This window comes from Clarias gariepinus, chromosome 9 (genome assembly GCF_024256425.1).
Source record: "Clarias gariepinus isolate MV-2021 ecotype Netherlands chromosome 9, CGAR_prim_01v2, whole genome shotgun sequence".
NCBI classification, from domain to species: Eukaryota; Metazoa; Chordata; class Actinopteri; order Siluriformes; family Clariidae; genus Clarias; species Clarias gariepinus.
Window position 1 is genome coordinate 4,982,408 of NC_071108.1, and position 22,713 is coordinate 5,005,120.

A 22,713-nucleotide genomic window follows, 5' to 3' on the forward strand; every position below is an offset into this window, starting at 1 on the left:
ATATATAATTTTTTTTCCCCCTCTGCTCATTTTGCGTGAAAGTAGTGGTCGGACTTCCCCCGGTAGCTCGCACATGCTCAGTAGCGTGCGCAAAGTATCGCTAATCGAAGGACAGACTCGGAGCGGTCGGCAACGACGGCGCGAGCTCGACGTGTTGTTCGGTAAGAGTCCGTGCATGCATGTCTCTCTCTCTCTCTCTTTCTGTCTCTCTCCTCATTTCCCCGGTGCTACACATATTTTCAACGTTTCGCGACGCCGAGAGATTGCGTTTGCATGGCTTTGTTTAGCGCGTGCATGCGCGCGTAAACCAGCTCGAAGAAACAAACGCGAGCACGAGCGTACGCCAGCTTAAACGAGCGCGAGACGTCGATATCGGAGAAGCGATGCTTTTTTCGTGCACGCGGGGCGCGCGAGGACAGAGCGCGGAGAGTTGGAATTGTGTTGAGCGGGGAGAGGAGGAGGAGGAGGGGGGCTGTTTTTGAGCTTCACTCCCACTACAGCGATTTCCTGTTTAATTCGGGCCTCGCTTGGAACAAAACGACGACTTTCTCTCGTCACTTTTGCCACCCCTTTCATATTAAAACACGCTGCTTTGATCTTAGCATTAAAAGGAACTCGCACAGCGCGCGCGTGACTCGGATTCGTGCTTCAGAAATGTTTGCACTTTTCAAGTCCCGTGCTATTGCCTTCCACTTATATGATCATAACTATAACTTTGCATTTATTTTGAACTCCCATCTTAATGTTGCACTGACATACCAAATGATATTTCCTCTGTTTCAATGAACAAACATGCAAAGTGCAATATGAAACTTCACAACGCCTGTCCTGTTGACCCACTTTCATGACTTAGCAAGTCGCCTAGCTAAATCAACTCTAGCCCTTCAGCTGTGTACACTCCCTCAGGTATTATTTGCACTCCCCCAAGGAGACATTTACATAGACTTGTACCGTGCATACATGTTGTTGTGCAATTCCTAAACATTTAATATGAGAGGGGGAAAATATCTTTCCATCAGAATATCTATTATAACATCAATAAAAAAATTGCATTAATCTATAATGTAAGGAATGTAAGAATGGTGGCCCAAACTATGAAGACAAAGGTGAAATTCAATGTATTAATGACAATCGTTAATTTCACAAACTGTCGGTCATCAGCATGGGTGAAAATAGGTGGAAATTCAACAGTACAAGAAAACGCACCTTTTAGTCTTAAACAACACTTTGTCTCTTTAGTAACAGATTATAAGTTGTTTTAATTGCTTCAGGATTGTCTGTGCTATGTTCACGCCTAACTTGCTTCTAACACAAGGCTGAATTCTAAATCCCTCTTTAACTTCTGATCACTAGCTTTCCATTTTATGCTATTTGGTATTCAACTCTCGGAACTCAGAAGTTATCTTATATTCTACAGTGTGCTAAGTGGAAATAAATAGTAAATCTCACAAGTTTTAAATCTCGTAAGTTTCCCAGGACTGTCCATCACCTCCATGGTTTATTCTTCTCACCTTTTGGCTACATACTACCGTCAAGAATTTAAAACTACTTCCTCCCTTGTTAATTACACTAACTGTTGGTCGCCAGCTCTGCCATTTGTGGTTATTTAGTTCTACAAGTGTTCTGTTATATAGAGTATCGGTAACAGGCAAGAAACCGTCTTTTGTACATGATCTTCAGTAAGCGATCGAGCAGGGATGGATTGAGTGACACTGGAGTACTACTGGAGTGCTGCAGACGTCCTTTTAACTTTGTCAGGTTTTGAAGAATAGTTAAATTGTATCATATTTGGGGTTATTAGTGAAATTGCTTGTATTTGCACAGGGAAAACTATAATGTATGGCATATGCTGTCTTAATACTTAAGGCCACTACTGTATAAACCAAGGCAATGTAAAATGCAAAATCGTAGTTTAGGTAAAATACATATGAGTACATCTGAGTAATTTCCGTGTAAGCTGTTGGAATAACTATTGCAATTGTAAGTTAAAGCAAAATGAATGTAATATATAGTGTGTAATGCAGCAAAAAAAGAGCATGTTTATAAACATTATTGACAAATATAAAAAGCATTAGATCAAATTTGAAATATGAAATAAGGTGATGCAAGTCTTTTCTTTTAACTGTTGGAATTTTTTATGATTCTGAAAATCTTTGTCTATTTTTGAACAAATTCTATTGCTTATTAGTCTTAGTTTATGTGCAGCATTTGTTGGATAAGTCCTAGTGAATGTTCTTTTACTATTGAAATGATAATGTATTGGAAATAGCATAACATTGTTTATGGTAACATAATGTAAATTATTTTAAAATGTGTAAAAATTGAAACCGTTTTATTTGTAGTACACTATTTATTAGTGTACTGTATATTTTGAAATCAACTTTCTTTAGAATCTGGAGTAGCACTTTTGTTAATTCGTAAAATCAACCTGCTAGCATATTGATTAGCGATGAGGGAGAAAATCGTTGAATATCGCAATTCTTTTATGTGGCAATTCATGTATTGACAATTTTTTTGTTTTTCAGTTTTATTATTTTATTAAACTAATGAATTATTTGCTAATTTTGTTTAGAATTGTAACAAAATCGGAAATAAAAAAAAGTTATATAAAATCGTGATGCTTACAGAATCGCAATAAAAATCAGATCAGCCTAGGTATCGGGATAATATTGCTTGTTCTTCTAAATAAGAATCGATTCAAGATTGTTGCGCATATTCATTTGAGTTAGTGCTTTTTAAATCAGTTTGTTGCATGATAGTGCTACACAGTTAATCACATCAAAATCGCAATATTTACTTAAGTAGTTATTTACGACAAAAGGCTGCAACTTTTTACAGGTAATATACAAATAGTCAGGTTTTTTTTTTTTTTTGTCAATAATTGAAATATTGTATTAATTTTTTTCAAATATAATTTTGAGTTGATAAATCTTGGCAAATATTTTTTTCAATGAGATATCAGTTATTTGTTGTTAAACTAGAAAAATACACTTCACTAGGGTAAATACAAAATAGTTATATATTACATTTAATAGTTTATTACAGTTTAAATAACAATTGTTTTTTTTTGTATCAAATCGTGCAACCCTAGTTAATGCATTTTGCTATAAAAAAATCTGCAGAAACTCATCAGGACCTCTAAGGTCGGTCAGTGCAATTTCTATATTGCTTTATTTATTGTAGCCTGCTGCGTTTTCACAAAGCAAATTTAGTACAATAAAATGGCAAAATACCAATTACAAATAAATGTCAGTGGAAATATCAATTAAGTCAGCATCAAATATACGATAAAAAAAGGTAATCGTTAGTTGCCACTAAGAATTGTTCAGATTAAAAATTATTTAACTGATAAAGTTGTTTTGCATTTAGTGGTAACCCTGTTGTGATCTAGCCTTAGCTTAGCTATACAAGGCAGGCTTCTTACACGCTCACTAATAACTTATTTGTAGACTCGCGTCTCTGCGATTTGCTTTCGTGAACCCCGGAATGACTCGGCCTGATTACAATTCACTTTCTCTTCTGCCGTTGTTATTTTCGCACTGAGTTCTGTCACAAAACTCTGATTGCAACGACATCACAGTACCACTGTGCAGATTCAATTTATATATTTGTTTTTTGTCGGTGTCGTGCTTTTGTAAATATTCGTACTTGGTGTAAATTCTTTTTCCAGATTTTCTTACAATTTGAAATTAACCGTAGCAAATAAATTGCTCATAAAACACAGGATGCAGTGTTGCCTGCGTATGGGAATAGTTTAGAGTGCGCTACCTGTAGGGTTATAGCATAACTGCAACATATTACTACCTTAAATGCAAACTGATATAAACAAGATAATTTTGGAGTCAAATCAGTCGGCACACAATAGATTCATAATTTTTTCCCCTCCATGTCTACAAATAAATCAGTGTATTGGGAAACATTAGATTGTCCTATCAGGATCGTCACTGAGAGGGGAAATGTGCGAATGGTTTTTATTATTGATTCATTATTAATTAATGATAAATTGTTAGCATGTTTGACTATCAGTCTAATCCAGTGTGAGGTTTGATCGAGTATTTTCCTAAAATTCATTTTACAATTGGGGTCTCATGATACCGTAGCTTATGCATTTAGGTCTCTGCGATCAAACGTCCAACAGGTCCTGTTATTAAGCGAATGGCTTTATTTACGCAGATAAAGTTGTAATACTGAAATAGACTTCTTTAACCACAGTTTCCTATTGTCTAACAATTAAAAATAATATCTTGTTGCGTGTAAGTGTTCTAGATCTGTTAACCTGTATTCAAGTAGATGCTTAAATAGTCTCAGCTCCAGTTTTATAGTTTGGGATTTTTTTGGTTTTGCGGCTGTATAGGCTTACTGCACGTATTTGGGGCAGTACGGCGGTCTCAGTCACACTCTCAGATACAGTCGATGTCATGATGCTAATTTGGTACGTTCCTGCTCATTGGGTGTTTCTGAAATCTGGCTGTGTCCTTAATCGTCTCCTGATTAGGCTAGGGTTTAACGTGAACAAGGCTAATTGTTTCACCAGAACAAGAGGACTTTATTTATATAGTCTGTATTTAACAGATAGCTTTATTAAACCCTGTGCATGTGGTGCAATGTGTGTTTGTCATGGCTGGCTTTTTACATTTTCCGTAGTAATGGCGCTGCGCCGCGTTGCAGATATCGAGACGCTGGCCGCTTTTATTGGCCTCCCTGCACGTCTCTGCTCGGCTCTCTGGGATACCGTCGCCATGGCAACCGCTCGTGTTTTTTTTTATTATTTTCCCCCTCCTCCCCCTCGCTTTTCTAAATATTCTCCGTCACATTGCAGTCGAGCGTGTTGTGCTAGCCTCAGGCCGTGCAAAGAGACCTCTTTAGAATGAAGGCTTTTTTTTATTTTATTTTTTATTGCTGCTGTCTTTCTAGCCTAGATGTGAATGTTAAACCTAGCTATTAATTAGGCCTGATTAACCATTCTAGTAAACAGCTATTGATAATCTAGTTTTAATTAGATTGAAAGGTATTAAACACATTTACTGATTTATTTTGTTAATAATAATAACAACAACACCAAAAATGCATGCTAGAAAAAAATGTTGCAGCATCCTGTAGCAGCTATGCTGTTTCTAATACATCAATACAGAGGAAGATAAGAGCTCTCTGAACTTGGTAATTTAGTTAATAATTAAACGTCTTTCCATGAAAGAGGATTTATTTATCAGCTAAGGATTTGCCGAGTCAACTAGACTAAAACAGTGAAGGACTTGATTGTGCATTGATAAAAATAGATTATTGATGTGCTTGATTAGATTTTTTCCCCCCTTTCTAGCAATTCAAAATGCAGCCTGCATCTTGAGGTCTGAAGCCGTCACAAGGTATAAGGATGTGACTCCGCGTGGCGTTCGGTCTTCCTGCTATGAGCCGAGATCCGTCGGCGTGAGAGCGTGAGATTAATGGAAGGTGCGGCGGAGGAGTGCGGGGAACAGCCGGAGAAAGGGCAGAACGAGACGGTAGTAAGCGACACGCTTCCAACCGGGAATGACGATCCATCAATCGCTACGGACGTGGATCCGGGCGAGGCCGAGACCGAGCCGCCTCCCGATTGGCTGGGGCCGCTGGAGGACTGTGAAGACGAAGGTGATGAAGGTGTAGAGACTGAGAAGAGCAGTGGGCGAAGAGGCAGAACGAGCAGAAATGCTTCGTACGTCGTTTTTATGTTACTTTTTTTAAAATAGTTTGTCCATGTTTTTTTTTTTTTTTTACTTTTACAAAAAAATTATATATATATAAAGTACAGAGTGATGCACTCAAAAGAGGCCCCGAATATTATTTTAATAACTTTCGCTCAATGTTCCTGGACACATCGGTTCACGTTGGATGTTTTCCTACAAACCATCCAACCATATTTCTTCCTAAATTCACTCCGACATCGCTTAACCGAATAGGTGACCCAATAGGTACACACTATAAAGACGCGCTGCTCATTACTGTACACCACCATCCTGATGAGAAGGAACACTGCATTAAACAGCGCGATGGCTGTCTGGCGCCTACATTATCTCCCCGACGCGGGGGCATCCCAGCTTGTTCGAAGCTTCATATACTGAGGAGCACATTGTACATTGTCCCGTTCCGATTGCTTCATCCTAGCGAGAGTTATTACTGAGCATTCGGGGCCTCTTTCTAGTGAATCACCCTGTATAATGTGTGTACAGTACATGTGGATACTGTAGTATTTGTATTTTCGTATAATTATCAGGCTAACATTTGTCAAACTGTTAGAGTACAGGTCTGCAAACTGATTGCACGCAGTCTAACTTCAGCTTTCCTCATGACAGGCGGAAGCGCGGGAGGCCGTCGGTGTCTTCGAGCAGTCTCTGGGTGGATTGTCCTGCCCTGGGAAATGACTGGAAACGCAAAGTCATCTTTTGGCGTGCAGGCAAAACTGCTACGTATTACTTGAGGTACTTGACTGCTGCCACTTCTAGCACTAATAAAATGTTTGATTCTATATTATCTATATATTTTGGCTACCAGGCGAACCACAGGCTGAGTTCATGAGTAGCGCTTTTCCAAAGCCTTATGTCTCTGTTTTTTTTTTTTGTTTTTTTTTTTAGTCCCAAAGGGGTGCGGATCAGAAGTAAAGTCCAGCTTGCCAAACATCTCAAGGTTGACCTGTCTCTCTTTGACTATAAAGAAGGAATCTTTGTGGATGCTCTTACCCCAAGAAAGGTGAATTTGTCATTTTAAATGATTGTATGTCCGCGTCTGTAAAATCAGCATTTGTTTCTGAAGTGTGTCTTAAATACATTTCCATCTCAATACCTGTTAGAAATTTGAGTGTCCTTTCCATCATTTGAAACATAAAAATAAATACGGAAATTTGTCAAAAATGTCGAAACTTATCCACACTCTGGCTGTATGTATGTAGGTTAACTTACTATAACCGGAGTGTGGATAATTTTTGACTCACCCTGGTAATCTAAAGGAAGCTGCAACGCTAACACGGTGAGGATATGGTTGCAGGAACTGTTTATGTTACAAACATACAGTAACTAAGTTAAAAACATAGCTGAGCTTTTTTTAAATCATGGCCTAGATATCACTTATTATTATTTCATAATACAATCACAATCCCTGTATTACAGCAGAAATGACAACAAGGTCTCATCCAGGAACTTTTCTCTTTCTTGTTGAGAATAAGACAGTTTAAGCAATCTAGTAAAGATGTCTTTGTGTAAATATACATTTCTTTGCACTTTATGACACTCGCTCTCTTTTCTTCTTATTGACCTTTTTACCATCTGTGGTTTCTCCAGCGCCGGAAAACTCGCGTGAAAGAAGGCACCAGGCGTTCCCGTCTTTCCTCCAGAGCCACCGCTCGGGCCCGGAATCGCACCCCAGAAACCTTAACCATGTCTCCTCAGAACGGGCCCCTCAGCCCTCAGACTCCTCAGCTCATCCCAATACAACCCTCCACCTCTCCGCCTCTAAACAGTTCCTATAGAAGCCCCCCAGAGCTTACCCGTGTCTCTCCAACCATCCTCCAACAGCCCAGCCCTTCACCATCACTCAAACTCGACGATCTCTCAGTTCAAACCAACTCGGTATCCCACTCCTGGCTCCAGTCCTCTCTGGCCCCTGTTAGTCCCACCAAATCCCCAGAAAGTGACTTCCCTACTTACCCGAATGGCCAGAATGCCATGAAAGACTCTCCCTACCTCCATTCACCCCCTCACATACAGCTTATTGTGGACCCTGATGGAGGAATGCAAGATCGTGGGCTCCCTCCTCTCGAGTAAGTAAAACCTGCAGCATGCTTTGCCCATCATGACACACACCACCTTGATGCTGATATTTGGTGTGTGAATGTTCTTAAAAGTTCTCAAAAGCACTTTTTAAGACTTTACAGCATAACCTGATGATCTGCCTTTATGTCGCAACTAGTTAATCATGTAATATTAACGCCATATTGTCCTTCAAGAGATCAGCAGGCTATGCTGTTTTTGCTCAGAGTTGCTCGCTAACATGGCTGCATAATTAAGTTCAAACAAATACCAGGTTAGAACAATGATTTGAAAAGTAGAAGAGTAAAAGAGAATGGGGGGGGGGGAAGCATTGATGGAGTATTTGAGCCAGTTCAAGAAGAAAGATAAAAGGATAGTAAGCAGGCCAAAGAGGAGGATAGATGCATGGGGAAAAAATGGATATGGATGGAGGGAAGCAAGATAAGTGGCCTAGTAGAGGAGAATGGAGAGAGAAAGAGAGGGAGGAAGGAAGGGAGGGAGAGCAACAAGTGGGGTGGTAGAGTATGTATGTACGTATGGATGGATGGATGGATGAATGGAACAAAGATATGTAGGCTGAGACAGGAGAATGGATGGATGGAGTGAGGGAGAGGAAACAAGTGGCCTGGCAGAGAAAAATAGATGGATGGATGGATGGAAGCATGATGAGTGGCCTGGCAGAGGAGGATGGATGAATGAAAGTAAGATATGCATGGATGGATGCATGATAATTGACCTGGCAATTAAGGATTGATGGATGGATGGAGGGAGGGATGGAGGGAGGGATGGAGGGAGGGAGGGAGGGAAACAAGTGGACTGGCAAAGGAGAATGGATAGATGTAAAGAACAAGCTAGTAGAGGAGAATGAATAGATGGATGGATGGATGGATGAATGAATGAATTGAATGAAGTGAGATAAGTGGACTGGCAGAGGCGGATGGATGGATGGATGGATGTTGAAATAGGAAGAAGGAAGGCAGTTTTAAACATACTTTCTTTATTCATCCCCAAGATCAGGAACCCAGTTTGTTTTAGCAAAACGTTTTTTTCCTCTTATTTTATAGTTTGTTATTCCTACCTTTCGTATTTTGATTTTGATTTGATTTTTAATTTCTTTTTTCAGAGGCTGTGCAAACTGTGGTCGTAAATACCCTGGGATGGGTAAAGGAAAGCAGCTGCTGTGTCCCAAATGCAGACGTGTGTGAATATTTTCTGATTTGGTTTTATTTCTCCTTTTGACTATATTAATCTATTGCACAGTATATTTAATAAAAAAAAATGCATTGTGTTCTCTACAGCGGGGAGAAATCAACATCCTCACATTATCTTCAAAAAGGTAAATATTCTAAAATGATCGGCCTTCCTTTTCCCGTATTTTTCTATTGCGAGCAGAGAGAACTTGACTTATTTTCCTTTACTCATTTTATAAGCCTCACTTCTTCCCTTTCTTCCCCTTCATCCGTCGCACGGTACACAAGCTAGAGCTGTTGCTTAAGAAGCTTTTCTAGGCAAAAAGTAAAAAAACGACCGACCCCACACCAAAAGGATGTAATAAAAGCATGCTAGGAGACGCAAAAAAAACCACACCTAGGTGCTATGTAAAAGTGCTTTTCGTCACACACACACACTCGTCCTTGCTGTGATGTTTTAATGTTTTTCTCTTTGGTGTGTGTGTGTGTGTATGTATGTTTAATTAGTTGTGTTTTTTTTCCCTAAGGTGGGCCAGGACAGGTGGATTCTGGGAAACTCCAAAAATGACATTTCCATTGTAAGTATATTTTAATGGCTCTAATGTTGTTTAAAGTAATCCAAAGATCAAAATAATACTAAGAAACAGCAAGATCTGATCATCATGGAATCTAAAAGCTAAGAAATAACCCTTGTTGTTTTTTTGTTTTTTTTTCCAGGAAAAGCGGATCTTTCCTCCCTTAGGGAAGAGACGCCACCATTCTGTGAGTACCAACGGAAATCATCAGCTCCGCTTTCACACCGAGGCAAATCTTATCTAGACTCTTTAAAAGAATCTCATGATAAATTTTCAAGTTTTATGAAATTATTAGAGATCTCTGTCGTGTCACAGCTTGTAGAAAGAATAATCTTTGCAGGATATTTCAAAGATATAACATGTTAATAAGGTGTTGAACGACATTCGTGAGATAAGACGGCGGTACATTTTGCATTGTGCGATGTTGATGTTTTGTCTGATTTGCAGAGGTCACTGCGATTGATGGCTCAACAGGAAACGGAAAAGAAGGCGATTAAGAATGTGAGGTTTTTAACATCCGATTTAATGTTATTCTAAACCCAAATAAACTGGGATTAACCGTGTACCCCAATGCTGGCACCAAAATTGTAAATCTAATAAAAGGCAATATGTTATTTCAGGAAGTGCAGCAGGACAGCGATGATGAGGACGACGGGCCGGACGCTGGACCTGACGACGACGACGATGTGAGTCTTTTCATTTCCCTTTTAGCACCTTGCGTAGTTTGTGTCCTTTGGCAATAATTTTGTCCTATTCTGCTCTCTCCGTTCTTCGTTGTGATTTAGTATGGTCCAAGGAAACGCAAGCGGCGAATGTGCGGTCAGTGCAAAGCCTGCCTCCGTGAAGAGAACTGTGGAAAATGCGATTTTTGCCTGGATAAGACCAGATACGGCGGCCCAAATAAGCTGAGGCAGAAATGCCGGTTCCGTCAGTGTCAGGTCCGGTCTCGCCTTCAGGTAACAACTGTTTTATAATCATTTTAGGCTGCGTCCTTTCAAGACCCAAGTTAGCTTCAGAAATTATTTCGGATGCCAATTAGTTATAAGAATATTGAATCAAAGTTTAAATACGTTGAATGAAAAGTCTGAATGTATTGAATGAAACTGACATTATCAGGGGACAGGTGACATCAAGTGGTGTGGATGTGTATTGTTTGCCGTAGGCATCATGCAGCCGGTTATTGTGACTCTGGAGGGAATTTAGTTGCAGGGATCATGACTGCGTGTACACTGAGTTGTCCCTGTTGGGCCATTGAGCGAGGCTTTTAACCCTTAACTGCTCAGTTGTATAATAAGATAAAAATGTAAGTCGCTCTGTATAAGGGTGTCTGCCAAATGCTGGTGGAGGCTCTTTAAAGAAGCCTTCGTTTTTTGCTCTTAAATAAAAAACTTCCACCTCTGTAATCACCTCGTCATCAACAATCGCCTCCAACAAAGTGTTTTTTAAATTTCATTTCATATATATTCAGAATGCTCATGTTTGTTTGTTTGTTTGTTTGTTTGTTTTTTTATTACAAATTCATCATTTCATATATACAATGCAGTTTCCTTCTCAGACAGGGTCACTTAAATATGCCAGATCTGTTGGCCTGGTGGACTCCGGACAGGGCGAGCCAAGCACCCGAAAGCACGCCAGGCACTGGGGGAGGCGGAAAATGAAGCATCGCTCGAGAAGCAACAAGCACTGCGTGGACGATGAAAACGATGACGACGGCAAATCTGAAGGCAGGCGCTCGAGCAGGAAAGGACAGAGGGGCAGGCCAAAGAAATATGCACGCCGTCATAAACAGATCAAAGACGAAGGACAGGTTAAGAGGTTGGATCCAGAGATTGAAGAGGACGGAGCAGGTGACCTGGAGCAGGTGAGCGAAACTGTGACGGATTGAAGGAACAATGTGGATAAGGGAATAAATTCAAAGTTGAAGTAGTTTGACTAAGATGACACGACCTGACATTGCACTTTCTCTATCTTTCAATGACTACTGGAACCTTAAATCAGTGGTTCTCAACTGGTCAGAACCCACATTTGTTGTAAAGTCACACAAGTGACCGCCTTTTAAGAAAAAATACAGTACATTTTAGTCTCAAGGTCACAGTTGGAAAATATTCCAGAACTGCATATTTATTATTTTATTGTTGTTGTTATTATTATTATATATATATTTTTATTGAGCTTATATAATTTTTATGTGCGCCATCAAAAAGTTGTGCAGGCGTACAAGTACCCGTTTGGAACCACTGTCTTAGATGATGACCTGGTTATGCTCACACTTGCTCCTGTTCCGACAGGATCCATTTGTGGTGTGTGATGATGGCAGCAGTGGTTTTTACGAGTCCGAAGAGCTCTACTCAAACAACTACCTTCAGGTTAGCTACACCTCACCTGCCATTTGTTTTCAGACAAGGCTCTATGATAAAGGGCTGCCTTCAAGCAGTATTTGAATATATCCTGTGCTTTCTTAAAAACAGTCTTATAATGTTTAACACTCGCACTTTTTCTTTTTCTTTACTTAATTTTTAATTGGAATTTAATTTGTTTAGTGTTGCAGTTCACCATATGTCCAATAGATGGCAGTGTTTTACTAGGCTAGACACACTTCCCACTCACTGCTGGGGAAAATATATATACTCTGTGTGTGTGTGTGTGTGTGTGTGTGTGTATACATATTTTTTTTTTCATTTGTATTGATTTTAAAATATTTATTTAAATCACGAATGACAATTTAATATTTCTGAGATGCACTTGTTTAAGGGGTGTTCAAGTCAAAACAGGACTTTTAATTGTCCAGAATAAGAGGACACCGTTATGAGAGGGAAAAACTCGCTTTATTTCTTTATATAATCCTCTGCTACACTTAAGTTGGCGACAAATTGATTTTCAAGGATCAGGCGTTCCACTCGCTGAACGTTCACAAGAAGGTGTTCACAGAGGCTGCAGTGGGCTCCAAGCAGTCCCGGTTTGACTTGAACGCCCCTTGTGTATGCGTGTATCGCTATTATCCGACACGGCATTCCATTTGCCACTCTGTACATGATCGCCCCAGCAACTCTGAAGCGCGTTCTCTATCAGTCTTTACTTTAAAAGTCAATCCTTTTTCCTGGCTGCAGTTTTATTTAGAGCTTGTTAATAATAATCTTTAAATTCCTGCAGTAAATATGTCACACTGTTATGTACTGTATAGAAAAATTATCTTCTGTAATTATGTTTTATAAAGGTTATTAAAGGGTTGCAAAACTATCATTTCACAGTGCAGTAATTTAGCACTCTTAAGGTTCTCGAAGTTAAAATACACACAACATGCGAGCATGATAGCAATTTTTTTTTTTTTTTCAAAAAAAAGCTTAACAATGCGGGTGCTATGAAAAGTCATTTGCACTATGCTTATTAATTTAATGTTGTAGAAGGGCCGATGATAAAAGGGATGCACTTAGGCATACAGTAAAATGTCTGATGATATAATTTATTCAGTAATAGTATTAAATCATAGCTCCAAATGATCTCCAGAACATTTGCATGTAAACTATTTTGTCTTTGTGTTTATGCTTTAGAATGGCACTGACCTTGATATGGTCCAGAGCAGGGACCATCAGCCAATGCAGGTGGAATACACGGAGCTTCCTCAATGCCCTGTAAGAACCCTTTTTTTGAGATCACACTGATCTCAATGTATTTAATTAGTGTTTAGTTTTTTAAGTTTAATTAAGGTGGATACTTAGGCTATTAGTAAACCATTTTTCAAATTCTCTGCCACTTTGTTGTTATGGTTATACAGTAATGTGTCACATAACGGAGCTTTGTCTCTGTTCCTATAGGAGCTGGTGTACACTGTCCCGTGTTTGCCTGATGGTTCTCAGCTGCTGAGCTCAGTCCTGCCTAACGGTGTTCCACTCCAGCTGGATGCTGTGCCAGGCACACACGTGCCCCTGGTGCTGAATGATGTGCCCAGAAAATCCATGCCTCAACAGCACACAGAGGTTCTTTCCAGCAACGCCACGTCCTTGTGGTTGAGCGATCTTCTGAGAAATCAGGGATTTAACCTGGTCGAGGTTGATACGACTATCCAGCAAATGGTTCCGGCTCTGCTCACAGCTCCTCCGAGCCAAGAACTTGAGTGCCAGGGTGAATCTGGGACTCTGGACACATCGCCTGAGGTGAGGCACAAGATGAAAAAGTACACTAGGAGAAAAGTGGATATGCATGCATTATAATTTTTTTAAAATTATTATTATTATTGGGATCTTTATTATTTAATAAGAATTAATTGGTATTTCTCCATTTTTATTTAAATTATTAGTATTTCAGTGTGTACACACTAGTATAGGGCTGCCTATTTAATATGATAATTATAATTATAATATTTAGCCATAGAAAAGTAATAATAATAGCAAGAAGTATAGGAATTTGACTTCTGCCTTAGAGTAAAAAAATGCATTTATGCAACCTAATTGGGATAAACTGACCCTGAATATATTGACAATCCTTGCATGCAGTATTTTCCTGCACCAGTGCGAGAGTTCCAACAGGATTTTAATGAGCTGAAAGAATATGGGTGTTAAAAGAAGATAAACGCCCACTCTCATTAACGAGGAAATATGCTACGGTTAAGGGTTATATCGACTAGCCAATTAACAGATCCAGTAGACGACAACTGGGGGCAGTGGTGTATGGGGGGGGATGTCCCAGTTTTCAGATATTAGTAAAGCCAGAGGTGAACATGGAAGTTCAATTCCCCGGTCATTATTAACCTGGAAAAACCACCCAGACGCTGTTGTAGACTTTAGCATGTTTTATTCAGGGAATTCATTATTTCCCTACCCTGCCAGAATTCCTATTAGTAGCAAAAATTTATACAGCGCCATGAAAAAGTATTTAAAATATTAATTTCCTGCACTTAAATGATTCAGATCATCAAACAAATTTGAATATTACAGAAAGATGACCTGATTTAAATACAAAATAATTTTTTTTTTTAATTATTTCATTTATTGAGGGTAAAAACGCGGTCCAAACCTGCCTAGCCTTATGTGAAAAAGTAATTGCCCCCTTGCAATATAGTGAATAAACTTACATTTTTTGCCACACACAGGCCTGCTTACTGTCAGACTTGTTGAATCAAGAAATCACTTAAATAATTGAACCTTTCTGACAAAATGAAGCACACTAAAAGATCTAAAAAGCAACATAATCTGAAGAAATTCAAGAACAGATATAAAACAATGTAATTGACAATTGGCTTGGTAACCCTTTCCAATTCTGGAAGGGGTTACCAAGCCATTTCTAAGGCTTTGGGACTCCAGCGAACTACGGTGAGAGCCATTATCCACAAATGGAGTGACCAAAATTACTCCAAAAGCACGACGAAGACTCATCCAGGAGCTTGGAAAAGAACCCAAAAGAATAAAAAAAAACTGCAGGCCTCACTCCCCTCAGTTAGGGTCAGTGTTCATGATTCAACTGCCCTTGGGTTATTCAGCAGGTCAATGATCTGAAACAAACCAGCAAGTCCATCTTTGAATGGTTAGGAAAATATATATGGTTTTGGAGTCTAGTCAAAGTTTGGGACTTAAATTTAATTGAGATGACCTTAAATAGGCAGTTCATGCTCGAAAACTCTACAATGTGGCTAAATTAAAACAATTCTGCAAAGAAGAGTGGGCCAAAATTCCTCCGCGATGTGAAAGTTGCCAGTTATTGCAAAAGCGTGATTGCGGTTGTTGCTGCCAATTGTGGCACAACTAGTTATTAGGTTAAGGGGGCAATTACTTATTCACATAGGGCTAGGTAGGTTTGGACAGAGATTTTTTGTTTCCCCTTAATAATTGAAATCATCATTTAAAAACTGCATTATTTTTGTGTAACAATTAAATTTGTTTAATGATCTCAATCATTTAAGTATGACAAATATGCAAAAAGTTATAAAAATTAGTAAGGGAGCAAATACTTTTTCACACCACTGTTTAATACCAGTCCATGCTACTTTCTCTTCATTGTTTCCTATCTGTAGTTCTGAATGGTCTTAGCACTTTAAAAAAAATATAGTACAATTTTACTGGTGGTAGCATTTCCTGACAGATTGGTAGCACTTTGTGACACGTTGTTTTTGACTTTATTAGAATATAATCCTTATCATTTTAACATTTGTAGTGTTAATTTTACTACATTTTATTGTATCTTTCTTTAAATAGTAAACCTTAACAGAGTTTATGCAATTGTGTAATTTATTATTATTATTATTATTATTATTATTGAAATGAACTTTTATTAAAGTTGGTGTTTTTTGTTAGCATTTTTCCATATATTTAAGTCAACATGTGTATTTAAGTGTGCTTTACAGTAAAGTTGATTTTAAACAATCAGGCAGCCTCTAGGTGGCGCCATGAATTTCCAGCAGTGGCTCTCTGGCAGTCCTAGAATGTGTTTTCTTTCTGGTGTTTACTGGACCTGATGTTTTTAAACCTTATAGCACAAAGCCTCTGTTGTCTCATTATTGCCTGACCGACTCCTATTGTTCTCCCAGATCTACAGCCTTCCAGACTCCACCGAGAGATCCTCGGTGCGGGACTCGGCCCTGCTGGAGCTGCTGACTTCTCTGCGGCGCACCATTCTCCCTGCGCACTGGGTGGGCGTGATGGCTAACGGGCCGATCCTACAGCTCTTCCAGTGTTCCAAACTCTCGCCCATGGCCGACACGGTGCTGCAGATCGAGCCGGACTTCCTCTATCAGATCAGCGTGCAGAACCAGCCTCTGCTCCCCACGCACGCCGTGTACGAACGCCACCCGGACCGCCTTGCATCCGTCAGCCAAGTGGTGACCCTGCTGCTCGACCTGGAGGAGCTGAACGTGTGTCAGGGCTACCAGAGCTTTGAGGCGAACTCGCAGAGAGAGCCGCTGCTGTGCGCTCGTGCAGCGTTGTGCCAGCTGCTCGTCCCGCAGGATGAGGACTGCTGCGATAAATGCCAGGAGTGCAACCCTGTCATAACAAGCTAGTGTGTGAGGCTCGGGGAAATTCTGCGAAAACCAACGGTTAGAAGGGAGGAGATCTGAAAGTCGTTACAGTTCACTGGTTTATGGTTAAGCATACAGAATAGAAGTATGTTAGATCCTTATTAATGCAGGGAGTCTGTATAGGTGAGGAAACTCCAGCAAGCAAAGCTATTTTAAAGGTATACACCAGTGTTTTTCAATCTAATCTCTGAACCGGAAATACGAACTGTGTGTGTGTGTGATTCTCACAAATTAAATTTGCAACACATTTCCCTATATTGAGAGAAAAAGACTGGTGACTTATTGGGCAGGTGTTAAGACACTCAATAAAGTAAACAAAAAAAAAATCTGAACAGATAACAAATTAAAGCAAAACTTCGGCCATGTTCACATTACAATTCACATTGTTTAATTCAGATTATTATTATTATTTATATTATTATTTTTGTTTTATCGGATCAATTTTGCATGTCGTGCCGGTTATTGCATGTCATATGTAATAATAAGTGACTCTATTGTAAACGCGTCCCCTGAAATAGAAAGCATGCGTGCATCAATACCTCTTTGATCGGGCCGTCTTGTCTGGCTACGCTTTTTTGAAATCTAGAAAAAGGAAGAAAGCCAGGCGGTGCACTGCTATGCCACGCCCTGTACTGCCCGTGCTGACAGATTGGGCAAAAAGTCCCACAAATCCCGATCTGCCCGTCTGAGGCTGGTAATATGAATGAAGCCACTGTAATGGGTGTTATTTATGGACAATCGGATGAAATAAATATTTATATACAATATGAATTTGGAGTCAGTGTGGCGATACATGAAAGAGTCAGCGTATGTAACAGAATTGATTGTTTTCCCTATGAGTTACTCTTATCTTGCTGACACTTTTAGAAAGTCACATCATACTTTTTATTTGAATTTGTAATGACGGTTTATGATGTGAAACATCAGTAAGACAAGTTAGTTCTTGTTACTGCTTACGCCATAGCAGCTGTAAACAACACTTGCTTTTAAATGTATTATATTTAAGTTAGTCCAGGTTGTTGCTATAGAAACTGTAACATATTACAAGCTTAATAATCTTGTGATTTGAGTCGCAGCTGGATTTACCTTCAGAGCTGCTGTTATAGAAAATAAATCATCTTCTGCCCAAGTGTGTATACCTGTTTTAACAACTGCCCTTGAGTTTTAAGTGAACAGGTCTACTCTTTTTCTTTCAATACATGAAAATGCTTGTGTTTATTATCCTGGATAATCACAGGTACACGCACACAGCACACATAGAGAGTGATTTACTCGGGAAGTTTTGGAGTGTGCTTTAAATTTCGTGCTCGTTTTCAAAGTTTTCCTGGCAGTATCGGCTCCGGCGGGATAGATGATATTCATCTCAGCATAGTCAAGCTTGCAAGCCTGAGCAAGCAGAGGAATACTCCTGGTGAGATTTGAGATTTCCCAATCGGTTCCCCAGGACTTTACCTGGTTGTTTAAGAGATTTTTTTTTTTCTTTTTTGTAATTTTTGTTTTTTATTTATTAATTAGTACTGTAGTACTTTGTACAGTGGTGCTCTAAGGGCTTGGTTTGATTTGACGTCTTCTTTTTCCCCAAAAAAATAAATGACTCCGGAGCCGCTCCTGTTCGTTCTAATGGTGCTGTTTTCCCTGTCTACGTAGCTTTTCTGTAGCAAAACATCTTTGCCGAGCCTGTGGCGCTCATCCATGGTCAACAATACAGCGTATAAGCGTTCTTCGTCCAAGCCGTCGTCCTTTCTGTTGTTCTCAAATTGCTCTCGGTCGTGTGGAGAGAGTAAGGGAAGTCATTGACCTTTAACTACCTCTCAGTGATTCCTTGGGCCATCGCTGGCGTCCATAACTGTTTAGTTTTTGCTTTCCTCGTCTTTGCTTTAGCTTTCACCAATGATGCACGTCGGCTTGTTTTTGTCTTGTTTGAAGGCTTTCCATATAACGTAAGCGCATCAAGCTTTGACTTTTAGTTTAGTATATTATAATATCCATTTCTCGGTCTTACCCAGGATGTTTGGAGTGCTGCTGTCTTTTTCTGTTTTGTTGTTTACCATTAAAAAGGTTAATTTCATGAAACACATCACTTACACGTTAGAATGTACTTCAAAATTTTAAACATTTTGCATCATCATCCAATTAAATATTTCAGTATGACAACACTGTAATGATAGTATTAGCACAGAAAACTGGTGTTTTTCTTTTTCCAATTTGCTATCTCACGTGTCTCAAATCACATACTTCTGCACTATTCTACGCAACTTTTGAGTATCCAAAGCTGTCTACAATGCTCAAAGGGGAAAATATAAACAAATGTCTTTAATTAAAAGACCTGGATAATATATTTTCTAATAGTTTAGTAATTGAGGCTTTTCCCCCCTGATCATGCACCATGCAAATAAAGCAAGAGGATGCATCGTTAGCTAGCTGATGTCATGTAACTCCAAATGCAAGCTGTTCAGGAGCATTCAAGTCGAACAGAACGCCGTTATGAGAGTAAAACCTCACGTTATTTCTCTATACAATCCCCTGCTTCACTAATGCACTTATCCCAGCGTTTCAGTAGTGCTTGGATACCATTAAGAAGTTTTCTCAGTATCCTGAAGCCATGATCAGACTTCCTGCTTCATAACTCCAAGCCAAGGTTCCTGCAATGTGCAAGTGGTGTTGGTGAATGATGTGTTCCCACAGACCGATGCATTTCTTTAGCAAATTAATGACAAGTTATCCATCAATTTTCAGGGATCAGGCGTTCCACTCGCTGAATGTTCAGATTTACAGATCTACGCCCATCTTTAAAACTTTCACACCATTTAAGTGTTTTACTGCGGCTAATGTCACTGTACTGTGTTTGGAGGTTTCTGTAAATGTCAATTGGTTTTACGCCTTCATTCACCAGAAATGTTATCACAAGTCCTGGTTTGACTTAAACGCCCCTTTGTATTACTGCTGTTCACACCATATTCATTTAAATCTAATATTCCTTACAGCACTGTTATTTAAAAATAACCTCTTTGTGTTAAACAGCTAGTGCACTATATAGTATATAATTTTTAAAGGTTAAGTCGATGATTTTTGGCCTGTTTTTCCTTCTGAGATTCGGTTTTATAAAAACAAATTTTTGACAGTTCTGCCAAAACTTCACGAAATATAACAAAATGTTCAAAGAAGAGGAACTGCTGATCAGAATAATTTAATAAGGGTTAAAGCAACCATATTGTAACGTAACACGAAATACAAGCATGTGGTACAAGTACCGGACTGTAACTATGAAAATCTGGAGCAACGGGCTCTCCATCAACATCACCAAAACACCAACCAACGATGTTCTTACTGAATTCATGCTAAACCACATTATACCTGGCTCGTGGTGACCCGACAGTTTACGAACACGTTTATTGTTTTTGTCCATTTGTCTACTGTCTGTAAAAGAAATGCTTGTCCATTCTGTTTTTTACACAATTTTCAGATGGTGTCTTCTCTAATGTTTACCTACCAAAAGGTTTTTTTTGTGTATCTACGCTACGAAAAACAACCTAAAATTTTTTCCATGATGAAAAATCTGAAAACTGTTTTCTAGCTAGTGATTAACATACATGTTTGCTGATGATGCTATTGTTGCACTTGAATTCATCGTGTTCACTGTTGGTTTTGCTCCCAGGTGCCGCTTTTCCTTGACAAGTACACAAAAGTTCTGTAAGGCCGCTTTCACACTTGCCATTTATTTCTTTTTTTTGTTCTCATATGACAAAACACATTTTGCATGCAATATCATATTGAAAGTGGTTGCTTTTCAAAAGCACTGCCAGAGGCATATTTTTTTTCACAGTGGAGCTTCCAAAGTTCTCAGTGCAGGGTGATGTCAAGTGTGATTTTTTTTTTTTTTTTTTTTTTTTAACCAGATTGCAAGTGAGAAGAACATGAATGACAAAATGCTGGTGAAAGGAAACAGTGGTTAGTAAGCGAATGTTAGGGAATTTATTTCATACTGAATAGAAAAAAAAAAACATTCCAATAATCAATTTAAAAGTGCTCGCAGTCTGGTAACAAAACCCTCGAGTGTGAGAGCGCTCTTATGCATCATTACAACACTTTAGATTGGTGTCTTGCACTACTGAATGAAAACTTTAAAACATTACACGTTTGTATTCAATAAGCTGCTCATGCTACAAAGGTGTCTCCTAGTATTTTCATTGTTGTTGTTAAAATGAATTTGCATAAGATAAAGCGATTCATGGATGATAGTGCTTCGAGATGGGTTTCAATGTTCTTTTAGGGCTACAGATGAGTCTCAGCAGTGTTCTTGAAAATGTTGTTAAAGGGTCTTACCATGTAAATGAATGGACTTGCAGTCTGCTAACACACCTGGTAATTTCCCTGGTAATACCTGCAATCATTCGCCAAACTGTCCATACTGACCTAAGATAGTTTGGATGTTTGTTGGTACCGAGCGAGTAAAAGATGTTTTTTTATCTTTTATTTTTTTAAAGCCTTTTCCCCTTAAAAACACTGTTTTTCCTCTGCCGTACACATGACTGTTTTTTTGACTTTATTAATATGTAAACAAAAATGTATGTAAACGAATACAGCCACCATTCCTTTAAAATATTTTGCATTATTTGGTGTTTCTCTTTTTTCCCTTTTTATTATTTTTTTTGTTTAGTCACTGGCATGACAGTAAATATTGTTGACGTAAATATTTTTATTGAAATATTTAAAGACTCTTTAAAAAAGGTTCAAGAGCTCATTGTTTCATTATGAACACACTGTAGCTGTAGCATAATACTGCAGTGGGGTCCTTTTCTCTCTCTCTCTTTTTTTTTTAACATGATTTTTATGAGTGGTTAAAAGATTTATTAAATTCTCTTATTTGTTTAAATCTGTTTTTGTAACCCTCCTTTATAACTTTACCGTTTGTTTTCATGCATTTAACTGCATTAATGTTTAAAATTCTACTTTGCAGCACTATTTGAATTTGGTAATTAGGGGAAAAACGTTTTAGTTTAAATAAAATCAGTCATTGTGTAGCAATCATAAATTATATCAGTATAGTAATGATAGATATACTCTATTTAAAACAAATGACAATAGGTTTTTTTAATTTCACAATTTAAAACTGATATTGTGGGAACTTATCGCTGTGTCATTACATAGTTAAAAGTCTGAAAATGATTACACAGGAACTGGTGAGACGAGGAGAAGAGTCCAGGTATGAATAGGCACTTTGTTAGTAATAGTTGTTTCTAAATGCACTTAAAGAGATGAAGGTTGTCTTATATTCTTAGATCAGGTTTCCAGCTGTCAGTGTTAGCCAGCTAACATTATCAGTTAAGATTTATGTAAAAAAAAAATAATAATCTTAAAATTCTCATTTGCACAGAGGGAGAGTACATATGTTCCCAGTGTTTGCTATTCCAGGGGTCATATGTTAACCGTATGTATGGGGTCAAACGGTTAACATTGTGTGGTTTGGAAAGAAGGTGGTCTCTCAAAAGAATTTCATCAAAAAGTCAAAAAAAGGAGCTAAATGTTTAGGGCTATGTGACTATAGAAACCTAAACCTGGGGAACATATGGTTCTGGGAACATAGGGATGATTCAAGCTCAAGTTAGCATGATTGCTAGCACTAGTAGTAAAATTTCTATAAATATTAGTTTTCACAAATCCTCTCAAAAACGCTGTGGGGTTTGTCTATAAACATTCATGAATAGAATTTTTAATTCTGTCAGAAGTCCTGTCCTGATTTTAAGCATCCTGTCAGTTTGGCTTATGTTAGCTTGAGAACATTCATGAATTTGCTTAAACTTAGCATATAGCTGTTTTGCTAGCTGTGTCACCTGTGCTAATCCCATTTTTGTATTTTTATGTTCTGGAAATATAAGTGAAAATCTTGTCAGGTTGCCTCATGTTAGCTCATAATAGACATTTATGGAAACCATTCTGAAAATAACTTGAGAACCAGATGGTTCACACAGGATTGCGTAGCCTGTGCAAGTTAAACCTCAACAGCGGTATGCACTTTTTATTTGCTAATTGAAAGGATGTTTTTAAAGTCAGCTAGCACACAAGTGACCACAGAAAGCAACAAAATCAATTCAAGCTTGTCTAAGACTATTAAAAAAGAAAAATGCATTAATATTGATTAAAACCAGTGTTTTAAAGATATTTTGGAG

General features: G+C 38.6%; 1 protein-coding gene across 2 annotated transcripts; it reads left to right on the forward strand.

Moving 5' to 3' along the window:
• Window positions 1-88: 88 nt before the first annotated feature.
• Window positions 89-16,803, forward strand: mbd1a (methyl-CpG binding domain protein 1a). 2 transcript variants are annotated; one of them, XM_053503436.1, is made up of 17 exons: window positions 89-161; window positions 5,318-5,689; window positions 6,327-6,452; window positions 6,606-6,720; window positions 7,308-7,786; window positions 8,899-8,972; window positions 9,074-9,111; window positions 9,493-9,543; window positions 9,683-9,727; window positions 9,988-10,041; window positions 10,161-10,226; window positions 10,326-10,496; window positions 11,084-11,401; window positions 11,829-11,906; window positions 13,089-13,169; window positions 13,353-13,691; window positions 16,058-16,803. In XM_053503436.1, the coding sequence occupies exons 2-17, from the start codon at window positions 5,442-5,444 to the stop codon at window positions 16,526-16,528; spliced, it is 2,754 nt and encodes a 917-aa protein (XP_053359411.1). In that variant the 5' UTR covers window positions 89-161; window positions 5,318-5,441; the 3' UTR covers window positions 16,529-16,803. The 2 variants fall into 2 exon arrangements, with proteins under 2 accessions (XP_053359411.1, XP_053359412.1); XM_053503437.1 differs by having other exon boundaries at window positions 11,096-11,401.
• Window positions 16,804-22,713: the final 5,910 nt, after the last annotated feature.